A 27,867-nucleotide genomic window follows, 5' to 3' on the forward strand; every position below is an offset into this window, starting at 1 on the left:
TTCTCATCCCACCTCATTGCTCCATATAATTTTTTAAAATTATACTTAAAATAAACATATTTTATATCTTTTTTTACAGTTTTTTTTATATTATTTTATGTGTTAAAAATAAATAATTTAAAATTAAATTATTATTAATTTAAGTATAAATACATAAGATGGAACAAGGTAATTCCCAAACACACCTTAAATTTTAAAAAGAAATAGATTCTTATTTATTTTTATCTCAAACACATCTTAATAAATATAAATATGTAGAAATATCCATCTCACCATCACCCATAATTGGTAGTTGAAATGACAAAATTTTTGTTAGAGAATTATTCTCTCTCCATTTTCTCATTAAAACTTTTTTTCTTTTTTAAATTTAAAGATATATTGTAAACGGTTGTAAATAGGTAATGAATGACCATATTAATGTAACAATTAATTAAAGTTCATAAATGAACTTCATTTACTCATCTTTAACATGAGTAAATGGTTCTCATTTGGAAAGTCTATAGAAGGCCTTCAATCCTTGGTACAATGGCATCCTGAGAAAAAAAGTATTTTCTTATTCTCTTTCTTTCATTCTCTCAACTCTCACTTCTCTTCTCTGATTCCTTATTTCCCATTATACATTATTATCAAAATAATATATAATTGTCTCTACTTTTATTTGCATTGCATTTATATTCGTTTTACAACACTTTTTCAGTATAGATTGCTTTAAAAATTAGGTCACCTAAGGTCTTTAATGATGCGTCGAATAATCGAACACTCACATGGACATCCACTAAAAAACCAGAAGATTCTTTTGCCCAATGAATACTCATGTATTGTTTGTTCATAAGGTAAATTGATAGTCAGACAATCTTTTACTAAAGTCATATCTGAATCATCAGTTTTTTTAAAAAGAATACATGGTGATATATGTGAGCCTATCCATCCACCATGTGGACCATTTCGTTATTTTATGATCTTAATAGATGCATCCACTACGTGTGCATATGTTTGTCTTATTTCTACACGTGATGTTGTCTTTGCTAGGCTTTTTGCTCAAATGATCAGATTACAAGCATAATTTCTAAATTATCCAATTAAGACAATACGTCTTGATAATGCTAGTGAAGTTACTTCTCAAACATTCATTGACTACTGCATGTCAGTAGGGATAAATATTAAGCATCCTATTGCTCATACTCATACCCAAAATGGTATAACATAAGCATTTATCAAGCGTTTTCAATTAATAGCTCGACCATTACTAATGAAAACCAAATTACCTACTTTTACCTGGGAACATGCTATTATGCATGCTACAACTTTAATCCGTATTTGACTTACAACTTACCGTAAATACTCCCATTCACAACTTATGCTTGGAAAACAACTAAATATCACTCACTTACAGATCTTTGGTTGTGCAATATATGTACCAATTGTACCTATATAATGCACTAAAATGGGTCTCTAACGAACACTTGAGATTTATGTGGGTTTTGATTCTCCATCTATCATAAGATATCTTGAACCTTTGACAGATGATGTTTTTACAATTTGTTTTACAAATTGTCATTTTAATGAGAGTCTTTTCTTGTCATTAGGGGGAGAAAAGTCGATTCCTCAAGAACAACGAGATATTACTTGGAACACATCTACTATGTCCCATATTGATCCTCGTACAAATCAATATGAACTAAAAGTTCAAATGATCATTCATTTGCAAAATCTTACAAATCAATTACCAGATGTATTCATTGATACAAAAAAAGTGACAAAGTCACATATCCCAACTGCAAGTACTCCCGCATGAATTGATGTCACTGTAGGATAGTTAACAAATGAATCTAAGATACGCTTGAAGCGTGGTAAACCTGTCGGCTCAAATGATGTAACTTCCCGAAAGAGGAGAAGACAAGGAAAACTTAACACTCTAGAAGAGGCCATTAAAATGACTGATCAATCTAAAATCGATAAATCTATAGCCCCTTAAAAGACACAAATAATGCGGAAAGCTCCTGAAGAGGCACATATTGAACAAGAAGCTCCTGAAGAGATACATATCGAATAAGAAGCCCTTGAAGAGGCACATGTACTTGAAAATTGTGATATCTCGTTAAGTTATATGTACACGGAAGAAAAATGGGATCAAAACAATATTGTTATTAACAATATTTTCGCTTTCCAAGTAGCCTCTGATATCATAAGAAATAATGAAGATCTCGAATCACGAAATGTGGAAGAATGCTGACGTAGAAATGATTAGCCAAAATGGAAAGAAACTATGTAGGTAGAGTTAAGCTCATTAACAAAACAAGAATTTTTTAGACTTATAGTCCAAACACCTGAAGATGTAAAGCTTGTTGGGTATAAATAGGTATTTGTATGAAAATGTAACGAGAATGAGATCATAAGATATAAAACGTGATTAGTAACACAAGGTTTCTCGTAAAGACTTGGTATTGACTATGAAGAAACATACTCTCCCGTCATGAACACAATTACATTTCATTTCTTAATTAACTTATTAGTCTTAGAAGGACTGGATATGCGTCTCATGGATGTTATTACAACATATTTATATGGATTCATGGATAAAGATGTATACATGAAAATCCATAAATAATTTAAATTGTTTGAAACAAATAGTACAAAATCTCGTAGCATGTACTTAATCAAGTTACAACTATCCTTGTATAAATTAAAGCAATCCGGACGCATGTGGTATAATCGTCTTAGCAAATACTTGCTAAAAGAAGGGTATGTGAATAACCATATATGTCCATGCATCTTCATTAAGAAATCAAAAACTAGATTTGCAATTATTGTAGTGTATGTTGATGACTTAAATCTTGTTGGAAATCTTGAAGAGCTCATAAGAACAACGAATTACTTGAAAAAAAAATTTGAGATGAAAGATTTTGGAAAAACAAAATTTTGTCTCAGCCTGCAAATTGAGTATTTTCCAAATTGAGTTTTAGTACATCAATCAACATGCATTAAGAAATTTTTGAAGCGTTTTTGCATCGATAAAGCGCATTTTTTAAGTTCCCTAATGGTTGTCTGACCCACTTGATGCAAAAAATAACTATTTCGTCTTTGCAAAAAAAGTGATGAATTACTTAATCCTGAAGTACTATATTTTAGTTTTATTGGTACACTTATGTATCTTGCCAATTGTACAAGCCCAAATATTGCTTTTTCTATCAATTTATTAGTGAAATATAGTTCTGCTCCAACTCGAAAACATTATAATGGTATCAAACATATATTGCACTATTTTTGTGGAATTATTGATATGATTATTTTACTCAAGGGAATCAAAGCAACAATTGCTTTGATATGCAGATGCAGGATATCTTTCAGATCCACATAAAGCTGGATCACAAACAGGGTGCGTGTTTCATTGCAATGGTACTGCTATTTCATGAAGATCTGTTAAACAAATAATGATGGTCACATCATCAAATCATTCAGAAATACTTGCAATTCATGAAGCAAATTGTGAATGTATATGACTAAGATCTATGATCCAATATATTCGGGAATCATGTAAACTCTCTTCTATCAAAGGTGATCCGACAATATTGTTTGAAGATAATGTTGCATGCATTGCACAGATAAAAGGAGGTTACATTAAAGAAGATAGAATTAAATACATTTCACCAAAGTTCTTTTATACACATGAACTCCAAAATAGTGGTGAAATTAATGTTCAACAAATACGCTCAAGTGATAATTTAGAAGATTTATTCACAAAGTCATTGTCAACTTCAACATTCAAGAGTTAATACACAATATTGGAATGCGTTAATTCAAGGATATCAACATGAAATGAAGTATGCTTATAAAAGGGTGTTAGTGTACTGTATATATATATTTTTTCCTTCGTCCAGGTTTTGTCCCACTGAGTTTTATTGACAAGGTTTTTAATGAGGTTGTCCTAACATATCAAAAGCAGTTTAAATAATTATAAGAATATTGTACTCTTTGTCCTTCACTAGGTTTTTCCCATAAGTTTTTTACTAGTAAAGTTTTAATGAAACTTATTATTTTAATATGATGGTCATCCAAAAGGGAGTGTTGTAAATAGGTAATGAATGACCATATTAATGTAACAATTAATTGAAGTTCATTTATGAACGACATTTAAGATGAGTAAATGGTTTCCATTTGGAAAACCTATAAAAGGCTTTCCATCCCTTATCCAATGGCATCTGAGAAAAAAAAGTATTCTCTCATTCTTTCTCTTATTATCTCTTTCTTTCATTCTCTTAACTCTCTATTCCTAATTATATATTATTATGTCTCTACTTTTATTTGTGTTCCATTTATCATTATTTACAACATAAACCTTAATATTACATTCTCATAGCTACAACTATCTAGCAAAGTATAAGGAAAGGATTAGAGGACAATGTCATTTGAAATCATCTACTCAACCTTTTTTTGACTTAATAATTTTACACATTTTTATTGGATTCTTTTATTCCATTCTTATAATTTTTATACCCCTAAATGATCATTTTACTTGATATAAAATATGCTTTCTAAATATAAAATCAATAATAAATACAAAAGAATTCTGTGTGTAGATTAATAGTCATACCAATTTTGAGAAGTCCTCATTGACTTTTCGCACGCTACATCATTTCAATTGATGACTCTTTAGACCTTCATTTTGTGAATGACTTTTATGGCCTTCATTATTTATATTAATGGAAGGATTCTCAATTTCTCATACAAATTTTTAATAATTTATTATTTATTTTTAATGGATTAATTTCACTCAAATTCTTCACCAACCATCATTTGGATTATTCTTCATACTTGACATAAATTCACCTAACCATCATTGGATTTAGGTAGGTGTATAAATTACGATAAAGGTGTTAAATATTGAAATTTGAAATTGATAATAATTTAATATATTTATACTAAATTTTAGGGGATGTGAACGAGATTTGCTAAATATTTTCAAAAGATGAGTTGTCATAGATTTTTATTTTTATTTTAAATAGGTTTCATATTTTCTAAATTATTTTAAAAATATATTACAAAAAAAAATTTTAAAATATGGAAGACCTTGCCATAGCTTCCTAGGTGGGTTCATGCCAAGGTATGTGAGAAGGGAGCAAATTTATTAATCATTTTAAAAATAATTTGAAGCCAACCACTTCAGAAGAAGAATCAGTCTTTAACACTCTTAATTTCCCGTAAATTAAAGCTTAATTACATCGTATGCGTGCATAAATATAAGATCTCAAAATCAATCAAGAAAAATTAATTAATTGGTCACGAAAATAGATAGATCAATTTAGAAAATCCCTCAAAGGAAAAGATGAACCCCTAGATTCATTGTCATGTAATTGGAAACAAATGAAACAAATTGTGATATGAGATAGTGGGTTTTGGTTTCAATAAGTACATTTTAATTTCCATGTCCAATTTCTAATACAAGATTCAAACACACTAATGACCATGAGCTAGCCAAAAAATACATTTGGATATGGGGAAAAAAGCCCAATGAATGATCAACAGTAAGATATGCAGAAGAGTGGGGCTGAGGCTTCTTTATGAAACAAGAAAAGAGAGAGAAGATATGAAAAATCATAATCACTAGGTTCTAGTATCTGAATTGAATCCTGGAGAGATGGGTTAGAATTGAGAAAATATCTACCAGAAACACCTCAAGAAGTTGATGAGGAAATGGAAGAGATAGTTCTCCTGATCCAGCAATTCATGCTGAACCAGTCTTTCCAAGACGATGTTCTGGGGGAGTAAGTCGCTGTAGTAGAGCAAGGTGGAGATGGAGGCAGCAGGCTGACCCACCAGAGACGACACCAGTCTCACAAGTGATCGAAACATCAAAGGCGTCAGAGACTGCAAAGACCACAAATTACACAAGTCAGATGAGTCAATAGTACTAGAGCTACGAGGCAGTAAGAGATGGGGGGCGGGTGCTTGATGATCATGAACATACCATGGCGAATGGCTCTGTTTCTGTGGGGAAGGGGGAAGAAGAAGAAGAAGAAGAAGAAGAAAATGATGGGAAGGCATGTGGAGGGGGAGAAGAGAGAGAGAGGACATTGGGTTGAAAATTCAGCATCTGCCCATCAGCAGCTGACATTCCGACCTAACTGTCTCTCGCCAACTTGAAGCCTGAAGGAAGAGGAAGTGGAACTTGAATAGTAGGTGTGGCCGAGCAGGTGCCATCATGTGGAGAATCTAGTGCGACTCACCCCCATGAGGGATTGGTGGTCTCCACTTCCACTGCCACTCCAGACACCAGTCACACCACTAAATAAAGAATAAATAAATTTTATGCTTAACAAATAAAGTAAAAAACTCACATCCACCCAAACAAACGAACAAGCCAAAAATTATTAAAATTTTTCACTTCTTTTGATTTTTAAAAATAAAAAAATAAAAAATAAAAAATAAAACCAACAAGTATGTCTTATAGAAAGTTATAATATTATTAAACATTAAAATATAACTGAAAAAAATATTTACATTTTTATTTTGGATTATTAACTACAACCATGTCCCATTGTAAAGACCCACTTGAAATTAAGAAGCTTGCTTCCCTTAAGCGAGCCAGATCTTCCAATTGCAAGTAAAAGATGGAGCATGGATGAAATAATCCAGTCATAGGACCAAGATGTCCAAGGTCCTCTGAAGAATAAAAGACAAGCACAAGAGAACACAACGGGCAAATTGAAGTTGAATATTTTTAAGATTTGAAATACATATATCACCCAATCCTTTGTCTTCATCGGAATTGAAAGCTTATAAAATTATGTCAATAGTTACCAACCCCATTTGTATATTGTTGTTGACCTGATATTCCTTGCCACAATAATAGAAGCAACCTAGGAACCAGTCGAGACTCAATAGAAACTACAAAGAGATTCCAACCTCTGTTTTGGTCCATTGAAGCCAATTCTCCTTGAATTTGCTGAGTTGAGGCCGAAGAAGTACAGATGGCTGATGTTGCTTTTGCTGCAGCAATTCGGAAAGTCGCTGACATACTTGGCAATCTTCTGGTTGATGAAGGCACTCGTTGGTATTGGTTGCAGGATGACATTAGGTGGATCCACACGGAGATGAGACGAATTCAATCGTTCCTAAAAGATACTGAAGACATACAGGGCAACAGTGAAGGAGTGGCGAACTTGATAGAGGAGATCAGAGATCTGGGTTTTGATGTGGAAGACATTATTGACACCTTCTTCCCTAAATTGGCATCACACAGAAATAAAAGGTCTCTGGGTTGCCTTTCAACTGAGGTTAGTTGCAACCCAATCTCCTTCACCTTTACTCGACATAAGTTTGGAATGAAGATTGCAAGAATCAAGAAATGGATTGAAGACATCAATCGTGCCCGGACAACTTATGGCAATACAGGTAACACCAGCAGAGAAGAAGAGCAGGACCTGAGGCAGTCATTCCCTCATGTTGAGGTACCCAATATAATTGGTTTCGAAACACAAACTGAGAAATTGAGGGCCAAACTACTTGATGAGGATACACCATATTGTGTGATTTCAATTATTGGTATGCCAGGTTTGGGTAAGACAACTCTTGCTAGGGAAGTTTTTAATTCAGTTAAACAAGGTTTTCAATGTTATGCTTGGGTTTACATTTCTCAAAAGCCTAGACTGAGAGATGTTCTGCAAGATATAGGGGGACAAGTGGGCTTGGCAAAGGAGATGCGAGAAGAAAGTCTAGAAGCTAACCTGTTCGAGTTTTTGAGGGAGAAGAGGTATGTATTAGTCCTTGATGACATATGGAAACCTGAAACATGGGATGCTCTTAAAAATGCCATTCCCTGCAATTCTAACCATGGCAGTAGATTAATCCTCACTTCCCGCGCTAGACATGTAGGCGTACACATAGGTGGGGAAAACTCTCTACACATCATGGAACCACTAGACTCAGGAAACAGTTGGGAACTCTTTTCTAACATAGTTATGACCCCGTTACAAAATATCAATGGAAGCTTTCTCTCTCCACAAATGGAAGATACGGGAAGACAAATTTTGGAAAAATGTGGTGGTGTCCCTCTGGCTATTATGGTCATGGGAAGCCACTTGTTGTCTGTAGAAGGGACACTACCTGCATGGAAGAGGTTCCTGGGAAGCATGGGCCATGGACGACCTGAAATTTTAAAAATCTTGGCTTTGAGTTACAAAGATTTATCCCAAGAGTTAAAGCAATGTTTTCTCTATTTTGGTCTTTTCCCTGAAGACCATGAAATCCCTGCAACTAAATTGATTAATCTGTGGGTGGCTGAGGGATTTGTACAAACCCGAGGAGTGCAGACACCAGAGGATACAGGGGAGGATAATCTGCACCAGCTTATCAGTAGGAACTTGATTCAGGTTGTTAGGAGGAGGTTTGATGGAAGAGTTAGAACTTGTCGCATTCATGATCTATTCCACAACCTTTGTATTTCCGAGGCCAACAAGACCTACTTCTTCACAACACATGACAACATTGATTCTACTTATCCAAAGAGAGTACGTAGACTTACCATCTATCACAGTAGCATCTGTGACTACATCTCTCTAGGCTGTCACACCCCCAGTCTTCGAGCTCTGCTATGTGTCAATAACAATGAGGAGATACTTCAAAACAAACAACTTGAATATATACACAAAGGCTTGGGACTGCTTCGAGTGCTGAGTCTTGAGGGAGTAACATTCCCACCAACTCTTCCAGATGCAATAGGGAATCTTGTCCATTTGAGCTACCTTGAATTGGGGAGAGACGGTCTTGTGAGGCTCCCTTCCACCATAGGCAATCTCAAAAATTTAAAAACCTTGGATGCTAGACAATGCAATAATCTCGTCTTACCTACTGTTATGTGGAAGATGAAAGAGTTATGACACATTATCTTGACTCCCATAGCCACATTTGAATATCAATCGAAGTCTATAGGCCAGTTGCAACCAATTGAAGATGTATCTCTTCCAAATCTTCAAACTCTGCATATGATAAATGGCAACATCTTGAAAGCTGACTGCTTGCGCAAATTTACCAACTTGAGAAAATTGGGACTTGTTTGTGATGTTGCACAAGTTACTATAATACTATCAGATGCCATGACCATATCAGATAAGCTAGAGAAACTGACATTGACAGTTTTACCATCCAAAAAAGGGAAAGAAACTAAGGTGGACCTTTTTAATGCAGATACTTATCCGCTACTCGATCTCCCTGCATGTCCAGCACTGAGTTTTTCTGCCTATCAGAATCTCAGTAACCTTTATCTGGAGGGGGGATTTAAAAAGCTGTTAGATTTTCCCACAAGCCTCATCAAGCTCACTTTGTTGCAGATTCAATTGGAAGAAGACCCAATGGAGACACTGGGAAAGCTACCCAACTTGAAGAAGCTTTACCTTGGTAGATTTTCGTACATGGGACTTAAGATGGTTATCTCAGGACCTGGTACCTTTCCTTCACTTGAAGACTTGATAATTGAGCTACTGCCTTTAAAAGAGTTGGAAGTGGATGAAGACGTAATGCCGAAACTTAGGTATGTGAAAATAAAATTTGATGTTACACTAAAGATACACTGGTCGGACCACTCGGATAGATTGAAAAGAATATTTTCCGAATTTAACCACTACCTCATGCGTATGAGTTTTTTGGAGCTGGACCTGAACCTGAAGGCTTTTTCAGGCTGGCTGGAGGATGATATCTTTTTCTTGGAGGAGGAAGATTTCATCTTGGAGCCAAGTAAGGATGCTAATAAAGGAAAAGAATTGATGCCTGATGAGGTTGCAAAGCAAGACACTGTTGAAGATCCAAATGGCATTTCTAAAAGGCCACTCGAATTGGGCCAATGCTCATCATCAGGAGGACAAAGTGAAAGTGAACAGAGAAAGAGTGGGGATGCTAATTAAAGAAAGGGGATGATAATTGACAGGGAGGGAGATAGAACAAGATACTGTTGAAGATCAAAAGAGTATTTCTGAAAACTCACTTCAATTTGGTCAATGCTTATTGTCAGGAGAGGACATAAACAGAGAAAGAGAAGAAAAGAGCTGACATTGCATTCAACTGTTCATTTGTTTGTTTGCATTACCTCCCAGTTTGGAGCATATGACTGATCTTGCAGATTTGATAACCCCTTGCAAGCCACATAATCAGGTACGCACCAATGAAGTTGAAGCAGGGACCTCTTGTTTCAGACCTCTGGCTCCTGTGTAATGGTCCCACCTGACTAAGCAACCCAATTGGGTTAGTTGTCTTTGTTAGATGGCAAAGAACCTATTAGGCACTTGAAGCTTCTCAAAAGCAAGAGAGATGAAATTCTTGCAATTCTTCATTTGGACTTCTTATGCTACACAGGTTCGAGAAACCTTAAGAATTAAATGCATGCAAGAAGAGGTGACAGAAAAAGGTATATTCTTCTATAGTTTCTTGTTTCTTGGTATAAGGATTTTCTTATAGTTCAATAAAGAGTCACATATACAAGTAACAGAACCTAGATTATAATATGTGGTTTCTTCTACATTTCTCATTTTAATATACTCATTTGCAGGAGAGAAGATCAAGATATCAAATCATTTCCTCCTACAAACAATCAATGCAGATAAGCTTAAAAGAGAAAAAGGGAGGGACAAAGCACTGCAGTTTTTTCTTCAAATAGACAACATCATATATAACTCCTCAACTGCTAACAAACTTGGTAAGAGTTCTCCTGACAGTTTCAAAAGTTAAAATTTGAGACTTAAACTGAGTCGATACGAAAAATCGGCATCTAAAATTCATAAAGTAATCATAGTTTCTTTTTCCTTACAGATAGTTCTAGTCTATTTGTAATGTCGAGTCTCCAGGTTGAAGCACAAACTGCCAGAAACTCAAAGAATTTCAAAGGTTTGTGCAGACTTGTCACATAGAAAGAAAAGACTTTATCATCAAGCCTAATGTTGATATATCATAATCTTCTTCCCAATACTTCAGCACTTGTATTTGACACCATATCACTTGTACATAGCTTGTGAAATTTCTTAGATATTAAGGATGATCAGATGCTTGTGACCAAATACAAACAGTAAAAAAGAAAAATAAGCCTTGTATTATTCATTTCAAAATTGTTAAATAACAAGACAGCTCTTTATATCATCAAAATCTTTTAACATAGGCACTGGAAGACTACCTTCCCAATTTTTTAAACAATAAGAAGTCCCAAGTAATTGCAAAAGGTATGAAAATGACTTTCAGCTCCATGAAAACTTCAGGTTAAACTCCACCTCAAACAGGAAGATCTACCTGGTTTAGCATTATCACTGCATATCCACTTTCTATCTAATGCATCACATAAAGCAAGAGGTATTGGTGAAGGCAAGAGAGCTTGGCAAGGTTCAAAGACCATACTCTTCAGCAGATGAATTCTACTGCTTTTCTGGGTTATCAGACTCTTCCTTCTCGGGATCTTCCTCTTCTTCTTCTTCTTCTTTCTTCTCTTCCTCTTCTTCATCTTCATCCGGAGGGTCATATGGCAAAGGTGGTGGCAATGGTGTTTTCATGGGGCTAAACTGGGGGAATATATCTGGTCTACGCCCAGGCTTGGGCCTGTTCCACTCCTGCATTGAAAAAACAATATAGCATTGGTCAGATTATCAGAAAATGAACATCTCGAGGGAAAAAGTACTAAATCATCCACCCATCAAGCCTTCACTAGTGTTTTTCAGGTTTTCTAGCCCCAGCACTCACTGAATATTCATATTGATCAACATAATCATTTGAGCGAATCCATTAGGTCTCGCCTCTCCTGAACAGAGTGAGTATGACCCATACCCTTTCATTGGCTCTCATAATACACAAAATTAATCATTTAACATTGGAGCATGAAAGCATATATTTGGAAAGCCATAAGTTGAATCAACTGCAAATCGAAATTTCGATATACCAGGAAAATTCTAGCAGGAGCTCATCCAAAGAATAATTTTCCTTGCTCTATTTTCTTTCATCAATCAATTCAAAAGGTGGAATTCACGAGGTTTTAATAAATACATAGAAAAGAGAATGGGAGGACAGAGAGAGAGAGAGTTACGATGGGGAAATCAAGGGGATTCCGACGAGTTAATTTCTCCTCTTCGGGAGCCATAGAAAGCACTCGCTGCTTCAGCTTACTCCGATTCTTGTGAAACATCATCTGCTTCCTTTGAGGTATGAAGAGTGGCGTGAGAATAAGAGAGCACCTGCAGCTGAGAGATGAAGAAGATGCATAACCCAATTCTAGGGTTTTGGAAGTGAAAGATGCAGGTGGCATTAAGATGCTGCTGCTGAAGGAAGCCATGGTTTCTTTCTTTCTTTCTTTGTTTTTCTCCCTCAAAATCGAGCTTTTGGCCTCCTTCAGGGCACCCAACCGCCATTCACCCCTTTTATAGTGGGCTCCTTTTGGCACTGTACATTTTCCTGGCAAGTTGATTTATCCTTTTTTTTTTTTTTTTTTTTGGCTTTTTATAAAATTTAATTATACATTTGATATTTCACTTATAAAATTGTGTACAGGCTAAAACTTACTTCAAAGAAGTTGATTTTTTTTTAATTTATACAATAAATCTTTTCATATTTAATAAAACTTTTAAAATACCATTATTATTATTTATAAATTATAAATTTAATTTTAATTTTGAAGTGCTAGTGGGAGTTCAGTTGAGAGTATACATTGTTTGTGCTTAACTTTGAACATGTATCAATCTTGAAATCCTAGTAGCTATAGTATTATAAAGAGAAAAGCAAAAGAAAAATCAACCTCTATCACTTGAAAGTTGAAATATGAAGAAGACATTTGAGAACAGTGTGGCCTTCATGCTTTGGCTCTCCACTTCCCCGCCAAGCGCTTGCATGCTAGTGGCAATCTAGACCTTTGAGATACATTCCTTTCCTCATCGCTATCTTCGCTATCCAAGACGATGATGGTTTCAGGCATTGGTGATTCCTCTGCTCCAGAGACATCCACAGCTTCACCTTCATCTTCATTGGATTGCTGCTTCTCACCATCCTTATAGATTTGAGGTATGGAGAGGGATTGCTGCTTCTCATTGCTCCTTTGCCATTGACCCAGAGGTTCCATTGCCTTCTGACCAATTCTGCACTTCTTACTGCTGGCATTTATTATACATCTTTCTGATTTCCAGTCATAGCATTCACCGGCTTGGGGCATAAGGGAGGACTTCGATGAATCCATAGAAGGGCCTTTAGGGTGTGAAAGGGGCACTTCATGAGTTGGCACCAAATTCTCCTTATTATCACTTTCCTCTGTCTTTGATGAGCCTGAGAGTCCCAGAGAAAGCTTCTTACCAGAGGAACACGGCTTCTTCAGCTTTGTGTTGGTAAATTCATGTCCTGTCCCATCTATACAGCCCTTATTCATCCGCAAACCATTATGGTTAACAGTCTGGAGAATTGGTGAGGCCTTGTGTGAGACATTGGATTCAATCTGGGAGGATGATAGTTGAGGGGACCCAGAAATTTTCTTGTCATTACTATCATCTACATTGGACATTTTTGAAGATTCTAATGATAGTTTCCGACATATCCAGTGAGGCTTCCCTGAACCAATGCTTAAGTAGTCATTTATAGGTTTATTGTCTTGATCCTGTTGAGGTTGTTGCTCATAATGGTTGCTAGTAGGAGGAACTGGCAATGATTTTGAAGCCACAGAAGGGCTTTGGGAGTTCAAGAGTGATGAGCTGTAATTTGGCACCTCATTTTCTTTGTCATCACCACCATCTCTCTTCTTAGTTTCACGCATAGATTCCAGTGATAACTTCTGCCTGCTCATGCATAGCTTCTCATGACTTGGATTGCAGTCATACACTCCACCTTTGGGCTCTTTCTTTGGTCGTTTCACTACCATCTGGTTTTCCAGGCACTGATTAGGTACCTCATTTACTTCCTTGTTCTGCATTGAGTCTGAGAATTCCCATGACAACTTCCGGCAAATCCCACTTAGCTTGCTATGACTGCCAGTGTACTCATGAACGTCATGTTTTGGAACCATGTCCATTCCTTTTATGTCCATCTGCAGAATGAAAATACAAATTTTTCATGAGGATTGTGCTCACCAAAATAGAATCAGATCAATTAAGTGCTAATACCATGCTTGAATTTGTATTTGTTTGAATGATTTGGTTGCTGCTGGTGCTGCTGTTCCCACTAGCCCCAGCTTTGGCATACTTTTCAGTCATAGATCGTGCCTTCTGGTCAAAAGCTTGTCGGTCATACTTGTATTCCTTGCTCTGCATATTCATCCAAACATATCATGAATCAGATAGACTTCTTTAGCCATGATCACTGCCCTAAGCACTTGTAGACATATCCACTTACCGCTTCGCACATTAGGCCATCATCAGGGTTGGGCTCACTCAATAACAACCCAATGCTTGTTAACACAGTTGAAATGTTCAGAGATGGTTGCCACGCACCCTGCTTGGATTGGAAACTAACCCTTGTTATGAACTAATAGATGAATGTAATTTGTAACTGAATTTCACAACTTCACAACAACATCTCACCCATTATTGTTACTGACCCTACAAAATATGTAAGCAATCCATATCTTGCACATCAAAATCAGAAGATGGAAATAAAAAAATTCCAAAAGATTATTGTTACTGAAAATTGTAGAAAGTATAGGCCTATCTTTGCTTTGCAGCTGCAAGAGTTTTGGACCTGATGTCAACCTTATGGGAACTACCCTTTAGAATCTTGAAGCACTGGGTTTTACAAACACATGATGCAATAAGAATCATAATATGACACTGTATATTCTTGCAGAAATTGATGGCTGGACTATGGATATGAAGTCCGCAGCTGTCAATGACACACAGACCTAAGATTTATCTTCACCCAGCAACACTGTCCAATAACTTCACTCAATTATATATCTCCATAAAAAAGATAAAATTGTTGGCATAGACTTTCTGGAAAAGAAGCTTCATACGACATGCAAAGATTTTTCAGACACCTGAATCCATCCAGAATTTTAGACAAACCTTTTGATAATTGCACACATGATTTCTCACCAAGTTTGAAATGGAGATCATACGGGAAAATTGGGAAGGAAAGGTTTTTTTTTTCATTCTGTTTCTGAGCCAAGGGAATTGTGGTAGAAAATAACTGGGAAAATGGGGTCAGTGTAGATTATCTTCATATTTAAATTTTCTTATTGCCAAACAAAAGAAAGAAAATCAAATCCAATGCTCAATTCCTCTCATTCCTTTCCCTTGAAAATTTCGTTCCAAATAGACTATCAAGGTTATGGGTTAAGTCAAAGGCAAATTAATTAAGCAATAACTAGAGACTCTAAGTTCTAAAATGCAAATTGCACCCAAGTTTTTCTATTCAGATATCAATTCCGGCAACAAAGTAACTCACTTTAGGAGGTAGATTGAGAATGTCGAGGCAGATTCGCCCTCCAGTGTCGATATTGGGATGGTAGATGGGCGTCGCAAAAGTCACACTCGGAGGCTGAAAGGGGTACCTGCAAATCACCTCCATGAAACAATCCACAGTTTCACGAGCACAATATCTGAGAGGAAAGGATAAAAAACAGACAAGATAAAATCACACCTTTCAGGTATATGGATCTTAATTTTAAAGATCCCTTTGGCATATACAGTTTCTTCGGGTCCTTCAATCTCTGATAGACACAAATTTTCATACAATTTAGTAAGATTTCACAGAAACACAGAAAAGAAGAGAAGAAATGAAGAACTTACGGGCGTCAATACTTGATAAAGAAGAAGAGCAGATGTCGGAGTCGCCGGAGAGTTGAGGGAAGGAGGCGCCCGGCGGTGGGTCGGTGAGAAGAAGCTTGAGCTCCTTTTGCATTCGGAGGTTGAGCCTCGCGGCTTGAGCCATTTCGCGGTTGGTTTCTACTGGTTTCTGCAATTTGGGGGTTTGGTTAATTTTGAATTTGGGCGGTGGAATGGCTGGTTTCTGCACTTTGAGGCTTAGGTAGATTTTGAATTTGGGCGGTGGGGTTCGGGTTATAAAAAAAATATATATATATCTTGGTGGGTTCGGGTTATAAAAATAAAAAAATCTTGTCTTGGGTAGATTTTGAATTTGGGCGGTGGGTGGGGTTCGGTTATAAAAAATAAAAAAAATCATGGTGGGTTCGGGTTATAAAAATAAAAAAAATCATGGATGTTGAGAGTGGGATTTGAACCCACGCCCTTTCGGACCAGAACCTTAATCTGGCGCCTTAGACCAACTCGGCCATCTCAACTTTGAGATTATAATTCTAATTGTTTATTTATTAATCTAAAAGAGCTAAAATATAGTGAAAAGGATTCTGGTGTGCATCATGAAATTACTCCGCATTGCCTAAATGACAGCAAATTACTCCTGACCCGTTTAAAAGGAATGGTAAGAAATTACTCCACATTACCTAGATGACAGCAAATTACTCCTGACCCGTTTAAAAGGAAGGTAACATGGGATTACCTCATAATGGAAATATGGTGAGAAGGTTGTGTATAAAAAAAAAAACTTCAAACGTTTTATAACTCAATTAATATTTTTTCTACCAAATTGAGTGGAAGTTTTTTAACTCAATTAATTTTTAGTCCAACAAAGCAAATAAGATGCAAATCCAGGATTTCACTTTCTTGGTCTCACACCCTTGAGACTTAAGGCTATATTTGGTTCTGAAAAAAATAAAGGAAAAATACAAAAAAAAGAAAAATAAAAAATAAAATTAAACTTTATAAGACAATCAAATACGATAAAATCATTTTTCTTAGTATTTTTTTTATTTCTTTAATATTTTCCCAAAACCAAACTTAGTTCACAAAAAGTAAAAGAAAAAAATATTAAGGAAAATTGTTTTCTTCTATTTCCTTTCATTATGAAAAATAATAAATAAAATAAAAAATAATTAAGACTATAAATGTAAAGGAAATAAAATAAAGATGAAATAAAAAATAAATAAAAATAAAAAATAAATTTAAAATCATTAAATTACTTCATATACTATTTAAAACTCATTTAATTTATTTTTCATCTTTTATATAAAAATTAAATTATTTAAAAACATATAGATCTCTAACTAATTTTAATTATATTTTATTTTTTATATTAAAATCAAACATAAAAAAAAAAATCATTTTTTAGTATTTTATTTATTTCTCTAGTATTTTTTTAGTAATCAAACATAAAATAAAATTAGTTAAAATTTTATATATTTTATAATCATTTAATCTTTATGTAGTTAATAAAAATAAATAAAATAAATTATAAAATTAATTTATTAACTTTTAATATTTTTTTATTTATTTTTATTTTCGAACCAAACATACTCTTTATGATATAAAATTAAATTGATTTTAATCCCCTTTCAATACAAGATTGCCATTTTTTGTTTTTTCATTTAAATAGGCTGACGTCCTACAACAAAAACTAACATACATGTTTTCTCCCCAAGTGGATCTTTTGTAACACAACTTCAAAGCGAAATCATTCTTGGGTTCACTAGCTTACAAACCCAGTCTAAGATTTTGTGCACACATGAGGTCAAGGGTCTATTATGAATGCACATATGATCTTAGGTCAAATTTTATGCAACCGCAATAATAATAGAGTAACAAATAATCAAACCAAGACGAAGTTTTCATTATTAAGAATTCAAAGATTTTTCCATTCAAAAGTTAGCCTTTCCTTTTTTTTTTTTCCTTAAAATGAATCGGTATCCGATGGACTAAAGTTGAAGCCACACATGAGCATGATTTGCTCCCGGTATACCGCATCAAACAATCATGCGTCCGTAGTTGAAGGATCAGTGGTGGGAGCCACTTCAATGTACCGTCTCCACGCTCAACTCGTGACTCATCGCCCAAGCCTTAAACTCGGAGACGTGGAACAAAGTAACAACCCACCTTCTCCAAATTCATATAAACAAAAAAATATACAATTTATAATTTTGGTTTTGTGGTAAAAAGCTATAAATTTGGCAATTTGCTGTTTTTTTCCTTTTTGACTTTTGGGAAATACCATTTATAATTTCTCATCATCTGACGTGGCGTTCCCTTATCCATGTTAACATGCAGGCACGAAACTTATATATATTTGCATGTAAGACTGATTATCAATAAATAATTTTTTTTTTGTGATCGACCTCTCATATAAATATTTTTGCATAAATTATAATATAAAATAAATTAATGTACGAATCTAATTGGAGGACGCGTGGTCCCTTGAGACCGAGCCAAAGCCCGCTCCAGGAGCCGTCAATAATTCAAAATACTGTGGGGTCCAGTATCTTTCAGGTCCTCAGGCCATGGTCTCTCGGTCTCCAGTATATTAGTTTTTTTTTTTTTCTTCCACCTCTGATTTGCAGACGAGGGCAACAAAGAAGAAGAAGAACCTCGAGAGTTGGCCCGGTCTTCGCTTTCAAAACTTTGAAAATCATTTCAAATTTTCAAAAACAGTAGAATAAAGAAATATCATCCCACCAAGAAGGCGCGCCTCCGTCTCTCTCCATCGCTGCTTCTTTCAAAAGCGCTCTCTCTCCCTCTCTTTCCGCAGTAGTTCACTGTACGGCCGGCAACATCCGCAACACGTTTCTGTTTTCAGAAAGCAAAGGCAAAAACAAAAACTCTGAAATTGACTTGTGTTTCAGTACAAATCCTAATCGGATTGGGCGGGGGTGAGGGAAGATGAACGCGGTTGGGCGGCAGGTGCAGAGATCGGGTACGAATGCGCACCACCACCGGCAGTACTCCGATAACTTCATCGAGGCTTCGTCCAATGCCAGATGGCTACAACATCTCCACTCCTCGAATCCTACAGTTCCTGCTTTGCAGGTGGTGCCGGTGACAGTTCTTTATTTGTGTCTTGGGAGTTCTCCTCCGATCCGATCCGTGCATTATATTTTACGTTTGTTGTTGTTTGAATCTGAGTGCAGGAGTTTGGTTTGTACAGTTCAAGGATGGGGAGGGGTGTGCAGAGGAGTGCAAGTGAGCTGGGATCGGATCCTTCCACTCCTCCGCTGTCTTCGCGGTCGTCGAGCTTGAGGAAAAACGCGGACGACGTGCTCAGCCCTGGATTGTTGGATCTGCACTCCTTTGATACGGAGCTGTTGCCGGAGGTAGTGTCTCTCTTTTTCATTGTTTCCTGGTTCCCACATACTGTGATTTTTTAGCTCAGTCGAGTATCTTGTTTCTTAGGACCAGACGGCAAAAAATGGAAAATATGAGAAAATTGTTTTCTGGACAAGTGAACAACGCCTTGATTATTTATTTATTTTAAAATATGATTTTTTTTTTTTTTTTAGCTCTTGGGTTTTGTTGCTATCAATTATGATTTTCATAAGTTTTAGGGATTCTGCTGAATTTATATGTTGTCTTTGCTGATTTGAATCTATTTTCGTTATTGATGACGTTTGATTTACTGTGTGCTAGTGCTTTCAGGAGTAAGGAGAGCACTGAGTTAATTAGGTCCTGTTTGGTTTTTGGGGAGAATGGGAGAAAAGAAAAAAAGGATGCTGGCGAATGGTTGAAAATGATTCCTTTTCAAGCATTTGTCTTTCGTTTTTCCTCGTCATTCCCGAGGATTTGAGAAAACAGAATGATCAGATTAACAAATTATGTCCTGGAAAACCTAAACATCATTTAATTAGTGATGTTTTGTTTCTTCCATGAAAAAATGAAATGGGACCCTTGTGTTCAAATTTTAAGAAGCGGACAATCTAATCACCTCATGAAACTTGTATCTCACAGTCCCATGCCATGATTTAACACTTGCTAAGATTGTGATTACTTAATTGCTGTCATGGCAAATCAGTAAAAACTTGGAAGCACCTGATTTTGCACATATTGATTCTTTGATGTTATTGTGTAACCATTGGCAGATTCCAGTTCCTGGTTTGTACGATGGACCATCATTTCGTCAACATGTTTATGGTAAAAGTTTTGATGACTCTGAGCCATACCTTACCAACAACAAGCTTGCAAACAAGGCCCGTGGTTTGTCTGATAATAACCTTCTCAAAAGCTTTTCAGTTGATAAAGAGAAGGCTAGTAATGTTGCTAAGATCAAAGTTGTGGTATGTTCCTTCGGTACTATTTCAATCCCTCAGTTATCTTTCACTGCATGGTAGACTCGAGTATTTGATTTCAGGGAAAAATTGCAACACTAGATCTTTGAAGTCTCACAATCAAATGGTTTCCTTTATAGTTGTGCCGCCTTTTACCATCACAAGGTGGTGGTTTCATTAAGTACTATTTCTTCATGATGAGAAAATGGTAATTATAATTTTATTGCAGGTGCGCAAGAGACCACTTAATAAAAGGGAAATGTCAAAGAAGGAAGAAGACATTATCAGCATAGTTCCAAATTCTAATTATCTCACAGTTCATGAAACAAAACTCAAAGTAAGTGTCTGGTGGGATATTGCTTGTTACAGATGTAACATTAAGCTGGAATGTCTGTCTTGTGTTGATTTTATGTTAATGCTGTATGATCATTTTTCTGTCTCTTCAACTCTCCAGTAGACAGTACAGCAATGCATTGGACAAAATTTGCATTATGGTTGTTATGACATTGTTGAAAATATCATTCCCTTGAACATGCTGCATGATTGCATAAGGACAAAAATGGACTATACGTCTTTTAGTGGTTTGCCAGATATCTGTTATTTGAATTTCCTACACCATGTGTGTGAGATCGAAATGGTAAAACTTCATACCATATCAGTTATGTTCATTAAGAATGACTTTCACTTACATATCCACATTATGAGGAAATTGGGCATGAATGATGAAGCAAGTGGAGAAATAAATGACCAAGCATTTATAAATAGGACTATTTGTCAAGCATGATTTGTGTTTTTAGAGGCCCAAAACAAAGAGTGGGATGATTTTAAATGTTTAAGTTGTAATAGAGGTTTCATTAGGTTTCTGTCTTAATTATAAATCATTTGCTTTTGACGGAATCTTCTGACTTGAAGTTGCTTGATGACTATTTATTTATTCCTTCCTGTGTCTGCCTATTCTAAATCTCAGCTTACATTTTTCTGTCAAGGTATAAGTAGATATGAAACTGGATGTTATCTAGGAAGCGTTTTACTTCAAAATCTGATTGAGCACATTCTGCAGGTTGACCTGACAGAATATGTTGAGAAACATGAATTTGTTTTTGATGCAGTGCTAAATGAAGATGTTTCAAATAATGAGGTAAGCATATGACAAGTCTAGGATTAACACTACAAGGAAGACTCGACTCATTTTAATATCTCTGGATTTTTTTCCCCAAAATTACTGTAGGTGTACTCTGAGACTGTGGAGCCCATAGTTCCAATAATTTTTCAACGAACAAAAGCAACTTGCTTTGCATATGGGCAGACAGGCAAGTGGTTTGAACCTCCTCTCCTAAATTGGGACCAGTTTATCTAGATGTATTGACATGTATACTAATAGAAAAAATCACAAATTTCCCATGTTGTTGATTAGGAAATTCATTTTTGTAGTTTTATGTTCTTTCTCTCTCTCTTTTTGGGGGGAATGGGACACTTTGTTTTTCCTTTGTGTTGTTGTGTATCCTATAACATTAGTTTGGACAAATGCATGGTAAACACAATCAGCAATTTGGGGTAATGTTTTGGTTCCAGCACACACCAATATGTGTGTATTATAGTTTTAAAAGGTGCACATAAAGCATGCCTAGTCCTAAGGCACAACTGCTCTCTAGTTATAACACTTTGTTGGAGAGGGATCTCTCGTCTACCTTTCTTTTCCTTTCTAAATACTTCTATTCTTGAAATTTCTAATTGTATGTTGAAATTTATATAATATCATTACTTTTTTGTTGTATGTTTCTTTTAAATGTTTAGAATCTTATATTTTTTTTATTGATTGGATTAGATTTTGGATCATGTTTTATAAAATTGATATGATCCTAGGTCACATTTCACTTTGCTCAGGTACATGCCTCCTGTTACTCCTTGTGCCTAAGCTATAAGAAACTTTTGTGACTTAGGTGCTTTTTTGTCTTTTAAAACTGCGGTGTGCGTATGTATTTATTCTTCCTTTGATTTTTCGCTACTTCAATCCATGTCCTTTCAGGTTTTTCCTTCTCTTAGCAGCACCTTCTACCTGAACCATGTTAGTCATTAGTATGATTATGGTCTTAGTTATGCGTGGCTAGATCATCACCATCTTCATTAATTTTCACTTATTTTTTCCTGGTGGTCCCAAATTTCTGATGCATGTATAAGTCTTCATTTTATCCTCCCTTTTCTTGGCCCTTGTCCATCTCAGCATCCTCATTTCAGCCATAAATTTTATGATCTTTCCCTTTAGGTGCACCATTTTGGTTTTTAACAAAAATTTGTGGTAGACATTTTAAAAAAGACCACATGGTTGCTTACCAGCTTCTTATTAAGCATATGAGATGTAATTTTATAGCATATAGTTAAATAACTCAGGAATTCATTCTGATTTTATTTTATTTTTATTTATTTATTTATTTATTTATTTTTCTGATGGGCATACTGAAGTATTCTAGATCCATGATTTTCCTTTTGAATTGTTCCTGAATATTCCCAGAATAGCTATCTATGCTTCAGTTATTCCCCACTGAAGTTGATACCCAAAGATTTGGAATCTTTCCAAGCTTTTCGAAGACATTTTTTATGTCCTATTTCAGAATGACTGCATATGCTTTTATTCTCTCTTGCAGAAGATAATCAGATTGTCTTGGTTAACTGAAGCTATCTATGCTTCAGTTATTCCCCACTGAAGTTGATATCCAAAAATTTGGAATCTTTCCAAGCTTTTCAAAGACATTTTTTATGTACTATTTCAGAATGACTGCATATGCTTTTATTCTCTCTTGCAGAAGATAATCAGATTGTCTTGGTTAACTGAAGCTATCTATGCTTCAGTTATTCCCCACTGAAGTTGATATCCAAAAATTTGGAATCTTTCCAAGCTTTTCAAAGACATTTTTTATGTACTATTTCAGAATGACTGCATATGCTTTTATTCTCTCTTGCAGAAGATAATCAGATTGTCTTGGTTAGATGTTTGGAAATGTGCTTTTATTCTAATTTGCTTTTCATCTCTAAATGCATGAGCAAATGGTATTTGGACAGTGTCTGTCAAATGTGCACATTATTTTTTCTGTCAAATATGCACATGATTATTTTGGGCTTTTTTTTATGGATATCTCTTCTCTTTTTCTTCTCTCTCTCCACTTTGTCTTCACTTTCTTCTGTTCTGCAAATAAGCATGAGCTAATCTCATTCCCTTGTTCAGGGAGTGGAAAAACTTACACAATGCAACCATTGCCACTTAAAGCTTCTGAAGATATTTTAAGACTAATGCACAACACTTACCGGAATCAAGGTTTTCAGTTGTTTGTCAGCTTCTTTGAGATATATGGGGGGAAACTTTTTGATCTCCTTAATGATCGGAGGTAGGTTCTTTGAGATTTTGTGGGCCTTGGCTAGGCAAGTAATATTTGCAATCAGGTTCAATTCCATGAACTTGGGAATTTTATTCTGCAGAAAGCTTTGCATGAGGGAGGATGGGAAACAGCAGGTCTGCATTGTGGGTTTGCAGGAATACAGGGTGTCAAATGTGGAGACGATCAAGGATTTTATTGAGAAAGGAAATGCTACTAGGAGTACTGGGACAACTGGTGCTAATGAGGAATCATCCCGGTCACATGCTATACTTCAGCTTGCTATCAAGAGATCAGCTGATGGTAGTGAATCAAAGCCTGCCCGACTTGTTGGCAAGCTGTCTTTTATAGATCTTGCTGGAAGTGAGCGTGGTGCAGATACTACAGATAATGATAAACAGACAAGGTAGGGTTTATTTGGATATGATTTGTTTTTCAGAAACTTAATCTTTTCAGATGCCTTATACAATGATTTCTTGAACCAATGTCACTTGACATTGCACAGAGACTAGGAACCACAGTGGCGGAGCCAGGGGGTGTGGGGGTGTGGGTAAAATATAGCAAAATTATGATTTCTAGCCTAATGGAGAGTTTGTTTTCCATTATAATTGAAGTGGAGCAAATCCTCGTTTTTTAAGACTTTTGAGTTTATCAGGAGGGGCATGTACCTCCAAAGCCCAAGCTAGCTCTGCTCCTGGGAACCATCACATATCCCTGGAGATACTGGATCAACTGGATGATCTAACCTTATTCTCTGTTTATTTTGGGATTGTCTGTAATTACAGATGTTCAAAACACAGATGGATGAATAATCGTGTCAATCTTAAATTTTTTGTTGCAGAATGGAAGGTGCTGAAATTAATAAAAGCTTGCTCGCCTTGAAAGAATGCATTAGAGCTCTTGACAATGACCAAGGTCATATTCCTTTCAGAGGAAGCAAGCTGACTGAAGTTCTTAGGGATTCATTTGTTGGGGACTCACGCACTGTTATGATATCGTGCATTTCACCGAGCTCAGGGTCATGTGAACATACTCTGAACACACTAAGATATGCTGACAGGTAATGTAGTTTTGCAACAGAACTAGGTATAAAGAAGTGCATTCTCTCATTGCTTGAATAGTTCTGATGGATATTTGCATTCCAGGGTAAAAAGTTTATCAAAGGGGAACATCTCCAAGAAGGATCCGTTGTCTTCATCCTTGAACCTTAGAGACTCAACTGCATTTCCTGTATCTTCACTTTTACCTACTGCATCAAACATTGAGGACAACTTACCTGATATTCCCAATGAAATCAACAGGTTTGGATGGTCCAAACAAATTGAAAAAGAAACCTCTCCCCCTTTTAAGGTGGATCGTGTTCCTAGTGGAAGGGTAGAGGGCAATATACCTGCATCTTCATATTCAGATTACTATAAGGGTCAAAGAGGTGGTCAAAGTGATGTAACTGAAGATGATGTCGATTACTCTGAGGAAATCTATAACCAAGAGAAACCATCTTGGATAAAGAACAAAAAGGTGGAGACCTCCCAAATATCAGCTTTGGAGGATAAGATGAGGAAACCCGAGTCTCATATAAAACGGAGGGAGCTGCCAGACTTTGAGGCCAACAACGTGCGGCCAGATGATGATCTTAATGCCCTGTTGAAGGTAGTGGCATTACAAATATCTAAGATTGATTTTTCTTGTATAATCTTTCGATTACCAAATAAAACTTGTCTTTCTTTTGTATTAGGAAGAGGAAGATCTTGTAAATGCTCACAGAAGACAAGTGGAGGAAACCATGGACATTGTTAGGGAGGTCAGTGACAATCAGTGTTTGGCTCACTTAGTTTTTGTTGTTGTGGTTATACTTTATTTCAGTTTATTCATTTGTGCAGGAGATGAATCTGTTAGTTGAAGCTGACCAGCCAGGCAATCAGCTGGATGATTATGTCTCTAGATTAAACACCATTCTTTCTCAGAAGGCTGCAGGTATTATGCAACTACAAACCCGCTTGGCTCACTTCCAGAGGCGTTTGCATGATTATAATGTTTTAGTATCTTCTGGTCATTGATTTCACCCTGGAGCGATGACGAAAACCACTAAATTTCATCAAGCGATTAATGTGAACTTATTTCTCCCTTCTGGAGGTTTTGCTTGGAGCTGTTCAGTTCCACCCATTTCAGTGTGACAGATTTGTTTTGAGATGGGTGCTTGGAGTGCAACCTTGTGTTTTTCTCTCAATTGTTGCTATTTTTAAGTGTGTTGCCATAGCAACGTGTGAGTTGTATACAGGGAACCTGATAAATATGTATTTGCTCATCGGCATCCATTTGTAGAGCTCTGCGGCAGTGCAATTTTATTAAATGCCACATACACCCTGTTTGAGATGCTCAAGCCTGTGAGATACGGAACTTGCATATCCATAGATACCTTGCTTCCTTTTAATTGACAGCTAAATCTCTATGGACTTGCTCAATGTACAACCTTGAAACCTTTGTTTTTCATTTCTTTTCCTATGGCTAAAAAAAAGTCCATCCCATTGCTGTACATGGGTATTCCCTGGGCCATTGTCTGTTCCCTGATTATGATCGGTAATTTAGGTATGTTAGTAGGTTACTGCTAATTTTCTGCTGACAATACAAAATCAAACTGTTGACAAACAAAAAAAGTGGTAAAACTATTATTTTGAATAACCCACATCTCCAGCCAGTGCTATAGGTATGACTGACTGTCATATATCTTACATAGGAGAGATCTTAGTTGAAGTACGCTTAGAGCTATGTGTTATCTTATCATTCTAAGAAAACTAAAGCTGGTAGCCCAAAGAAGCAGTGGTTTTGGGTCGGGCATTTCTACTTGGAAGTCCAAACGATATGGTCCTCCGGAAGGAAGTGACATATGGGAACCGTCCCTGGCTTAACCTCGAGCACTTGAAAAGCCAAGTGCCTGGGATTCCATTTGGATGTGTCTATGTGGCATGCAGCAACAGCCTTGACTTTGGTCCCATCGGCACCCACCATTGGAACCAGGTAAGCTTTTGTTGCATGCGAAGCGTGGCAGTGGAAGACAGCATATGGATAGTTCTGGCCATGGCATACCACTCTTTTGTCCCCTACCATCTTTGTAACTCCCGGTGAGATGGTGAATTCCTGCTGTGGACTCTCCTCTTTACCCACCTCAGTCGCCATAACTTTGACATTTTTTCCCAGCTTTGAAGTGCTATAATCTACCATTGCCTCCAGCGATGTGGCACAGTATTTGTCCTCTCCCTCCATGGCTGGCACCTCACACTCTTCAATGGTCTTCTTCATCTCCAAAGCTTCAGCCGATCCAGGCTCAACAGAAAACCGGTTCAGAATGTCTGAGAACTCGTTCGACGAAAAGGGTATGGTTTCAGCAACATGGCGGGGTAGAAGTTTGGCTCCGGTTGTAGTTTTAGTGAAGTGAAGGTTCAGTTTTTTGCTAGGATGCAAGTCTTTTTCTAGGAAGAAGAGAGCCACATTCGGATCGTCTCGGAGCTGATCCTGAGAAGCAGCGTAACGGTATATAAATGGCTCGTGCCATGGATGGTATGGATGGTGTGGGTGGTGCCGCCACCATAGGTACTTGGATCCGTCGGGTCCTGTGCCCACAGATACTCCACCACCGCCAACACCTACGTCCACTGCTTCATCCCCAAGACCTTCATCCTCTTCTGTTCAACCAGCAGACAACAATAATTACAAACGTTTTTAAGTACTGGAAAAATCCTGTGAATGAATGATAAGTGATCGGATACAAGACCGACCAGGTAGAAGATGTCGGAGAGCTTTCGGCATTGCAGTATTAGGCAACACCTTCTGCCAGTAAACGTCAGAAGGCACAGTAGCATCAGCGACAACAACTGCGAGCTGCAACAAATTCAACAGCTTTCATCAACCTTCTCTCTTACTGTATGTATTACTACTAACGATATATATATATATGGTCGTTTAAAATGAAGCTAATGAATAAAAAGGCCTTACCGAGATGAGGATGATGATGGGGACAGGATGGAACTCCATTGAAGGACTCAAGCTCAAAAGCTATATGGTTGTAGTTTGGAGAGAATTGTGAGTGAACCATGAGCTAGCATGGAATACTGTGGGGCGCGATTTATAAGGGAACTACTGAAATAACTCTTTCAAGGCTCCAACTGTTAATGGTTTGCTTCATTTAATGTGGTTGGATGAACTAGTGAAAAACTGTGTGACGTTTCTGAACAAAGAGAGATGGACACATAGGGCTGTGCTTTTAATGCAGTGAACGAAGAGACACCATAACCGGCGAGAACTGCCAAATGGGTTTATATTGGTTACAGCTGAAATTGGGTTCTTCTGCTATGTTGTTTTGACTCAAATTTGAGCAGGTGTGCCACTGTCTCATTTATTAGGGTTTGAATTTGGTTGGCAACGGGACTATGTATTTTTATTAGGTTTGCCACTGGT

At 36.5% G+C, this 27,867-nt stretch overlaps 6 protein-coding genes and 1 non-coding gene across 9 annotated transcripts; 2 read left to right on the forward strand and 5 right to left on the reverse strand.

Annotated features, from left to right (window-relative positions):
* Window positions 1-3,168: 3,168 nt before the first annotated feature.
* Window positions 3,169-6,989, reverse strand: LOC117925307. 2 transcript variants are annotated; one of them, XM_034844296.1, is made up of 4 exons: window positions 6,904-6,989; window positions 5,966-6,282; window positions 5,663-5,865; window positions 3,169-3,417 (listed from the first exon to the last, which is right to left on the reverse strand). In XM_034844296.1, coding segments are annotated over exons 2-4 (351 nt in total). In that variant the 5' UTR covers window positions 6,113-6,282; window positions 6,904-6,989; the 3' UTR covers window positions 3,169-3,416. The 2 variants fall into 2 exon arrangements, with proteins under 2 accessions (XP_034700187.1, XP_034700186.1); XM_034844295.1 differs by lacking the exon at window positions 3,169-3,417 and having other exon boundaries at window positions 5,352-5,865.
* On the forward strand, window positions 6,969-8,876 carry LOC117924802 (putative disease resistance protein At1g50180). The gene has a single exon (XM_034843514.1). The coding sequence runs from the start codon at window positions 6,969-6,971 to the stop codon at window positions 8,874-8,876; it is 1,908 nt and encodes a 635-aa protein (XP_034699405.1).
* A 2,175-nt stretch (window positions 8,877-11,051) lies between these two features.
* On the reverse strand, window positions 11,052-12,401 carry LOC117925306 (proline-, glutamic acid- and leucine-rich protein 1-like). The gene is made up of 2 exons (XM_034844294.1): window positions 12,053-12,401; window positions 11,052-11,582 (listed from the first exon to the last, which is right to left on the reverse strand). The coding sequence occupies exons 1-2, from the start codon at window positions 12,296-12,298 to the stop codon at window positions 11,391-11,393; spliced, it is 438 nt and encodes a 145-aa protein (XP_034700185.1). The 5' UTR covers window positions 12,299-12,401; the 3' UTR covers window positions 11,052-11,390.
* Window positions 12,402-12,695: 294 nt separating this feature from the next.
* LOC117924704 lies at window positions 12,696-15,964 on the reverse strand. Of its 2 annotated transcripts, none has more exons than XM_034843421.1 (6): window positions 15,741-15,964; window positions 15,580-15,649; window positions 15,385-15,490; window positions 14,335-14,433; window positions 14,106-14,246; window positions 12,696-14,029 (listed from the first exon to the last, which is right to left on the reverse strand). In XM_034843421.1, exons 1-6 carry the CDS (start codon window positions 15,868-15,870, stop codon window positions 12,812-12,814), a joined length of 1,764 nt encoding a protein of 587 aa, XP_034699312.1. In that variant the 5' UTR covers window positions 15,871-15,964; the 3' UTR covers window positions 12,696-12,811. The 2 variants fall into 2 exon arrangements, with proteins under 2 accessions (XP_034699312.1, XP_034699311.1); XM_034843420.1 differs by having other exon boundaries at window positions 15,729-15,964.
* Window positions 15,965-16,159: 195 nt separating this feature from the next.
* TRNAL-AAG lies at window positions 16,160-16,240 on the reverse strand. Its single transcript has one exon. It is a non-coding gene; the product is annotated as a tRNA-Leu (tRNA).
* A 2,099-nt stretch (window positions 16,241-18,339) lies between these two features.
* On the forward strand, window positions 18,340-25,903 carry LOC117925144 (kinesin-like protein KIN-13B). Its single transcript, XM_034844032.1, has 12 exons — window positions 18,340-18,815; window positions 18,917-19,099; window positions 19,862-20,056; window positions 20,277-20,384; window positions 21,108-21,185; window positions 21,276-21,357; window positions 23,268-23,427; window positions 23,519-23,821; window positions 24,257-24,475; window positions 24,561-25,065; window positions 25,151-25,216; window positions 25,296-25,903. The coding sequence occupies exons 1-12, from the start codon at window positions 18,669-18,671 to the stop codon at window positions 25,470-25,472; spliced, it is 2,223 nt and encodes a 740-aa protein (XP_034699923.1). The 5' UTR covers window positions 18,340-18,668; the 3' UTR covers window positions 25,473-25,903.
* Window positions 25,904-26,053: 150 nt separating this feature from the next.
* Window positions 26,054-27,576, reverse strand: LOC117925145 (BURP domain-containing protein 3-like). Its single transcript, XM_034844033.1, has 3 exons — window positions 27,406-27,576; window positions 27,189-27,291; window positions 26,054-27,095 (listed from the first exon to the last, which is right to left on the reverse strand). Exons 1-3 carry the CDS (start codon window positions 27,442-27,444, stop codon window positions 26,254-26,256), a joined length of 984 nt encoding a protein of 327 aa, XP_034699924.1. The 5' UTR covers window positions 27,445-27,576; the 3' UTR covers window positions 26,054-26,253.
* Window positions 27,577-27,867: the final 291 nt, after the last annotated feature.

This window comes from Vitis riparia, chromosome 11 (genome assembly GCF_004353265.1).
Source record: "Vitis riparia cultivar Riparia Gloire de Montpellier isolate 1030 chromosome 11, EGFV_Vit.rip_1.0, whole genome shotgun sequence".
NCBI classification, from domain to species: Eukaryota; Viridiplantae; Streptophyta; class Magnoliopsida; order Vitales; family Vitaceae; genus Vitis; species Vitis riparia.

Excerpts from the sequence above, each read along its gene's own strand:
- LOC117925307 (XM_034844295.1), bottom strand. The coding sequence starts at position 6,112 with ATGTCAGCTGCTGATGGGCAGATGCTGAATTTTCAACCCAATGTCCTC. Across the intron at positions 5,866-5,965 it reads AAACAGAGCCATTCGCCATG|TCTCTGACGCCTTTGATGTT; the intron begins GTATGTTCATGA and ends TGGTCTTTGCAG.
- LOC117924802 (XM_034843514.1), top strand. The coding sequence starts at position 6,969 with ATGGCTGATGTTGCTTTTGCTGCAGCAATTCGGAAAGTCGCTGACATA.
- LOC117925306 (XM_034844294.1), bottom strand. The coding sequence starts at position 12,298 with ATGGCTTCCTTCAGCAGCAGCATCTTAATGCCACCTGCATCTTTCACT. Across the intron at positions 11,583-12,052 it reads ATCCCCTTGATTTCCCCATC|GAGTGGAACAGGCCCAAGCC; the intron begins GTAACTCTCTCT and ends TTTTCAATGCAG.
- LOC117924704 (XM_034843420.1), bottom strand. The coding sequence starts at position 15,870 with ATGGCTCAAGCCGCGAGGCTCAACCTCCGAATGCAAAAGGAGCTCAAG. Across the intron at positions 14,247-14,334 it reads ATGGCCTAATGTGCGAAGCG|AGCAAGGAATACAAGTATGA; the intron begins GTAAGTGGATAT and ends ATGAATATGCAG. Across the intron at positions 14,030-14,105 it reads CAAATACAAATTCAAGCATG|ATGGACATAAAAGGAATGGA; the intron begins GTATTAGCACTT and ends TTCATTCTGCAG.
- LOC117925144 (XM_034844032.1), top strand. The coding sequence starts at position 18,669 with ATGAACGCGGTTGGGCGGCAGGTGCAGAGATCGGGTACGAATGCGCAC. Across the intron at positions 20,385-21,107 it reads TTCATGAAACAAAACTCAAA|GTTGACCTGACAGAATATGT; the intron begins GTAAGTGTCTGG and ends CACATTCTGCAG. Across the intron at positions 25,217-25,295 it reads CCATGGACATTGTTAGGGAG|GAGATGAATCTGTTAGTTGA; the intron begins GTCAGTGACAAT and ends TCATTTGTGCAG.
- LOC117925145 (XM_034844033.1), bottom strand. The coding sequence starts at position 27,444 with ATGGAGTTCCATCCTGTCCCCATCATCATCCTCATCTCG. Across the intron at positions 27,292-27,405 it reads CCATCATCATCCTCATCTCG|CTCGCAGTTGTTGTCGCTGA; the intron begins GTAAGGCCTTTT and ends AATTTGTTGCAG. Across the intron at positions 27,096-27,188 it reads TCTCCGACATCTTCTACCTG|AAGAGGATGAAGGTCTTGGG; the intron begins GTCGGTCTTGTA and ends CTGGTTGAACAG.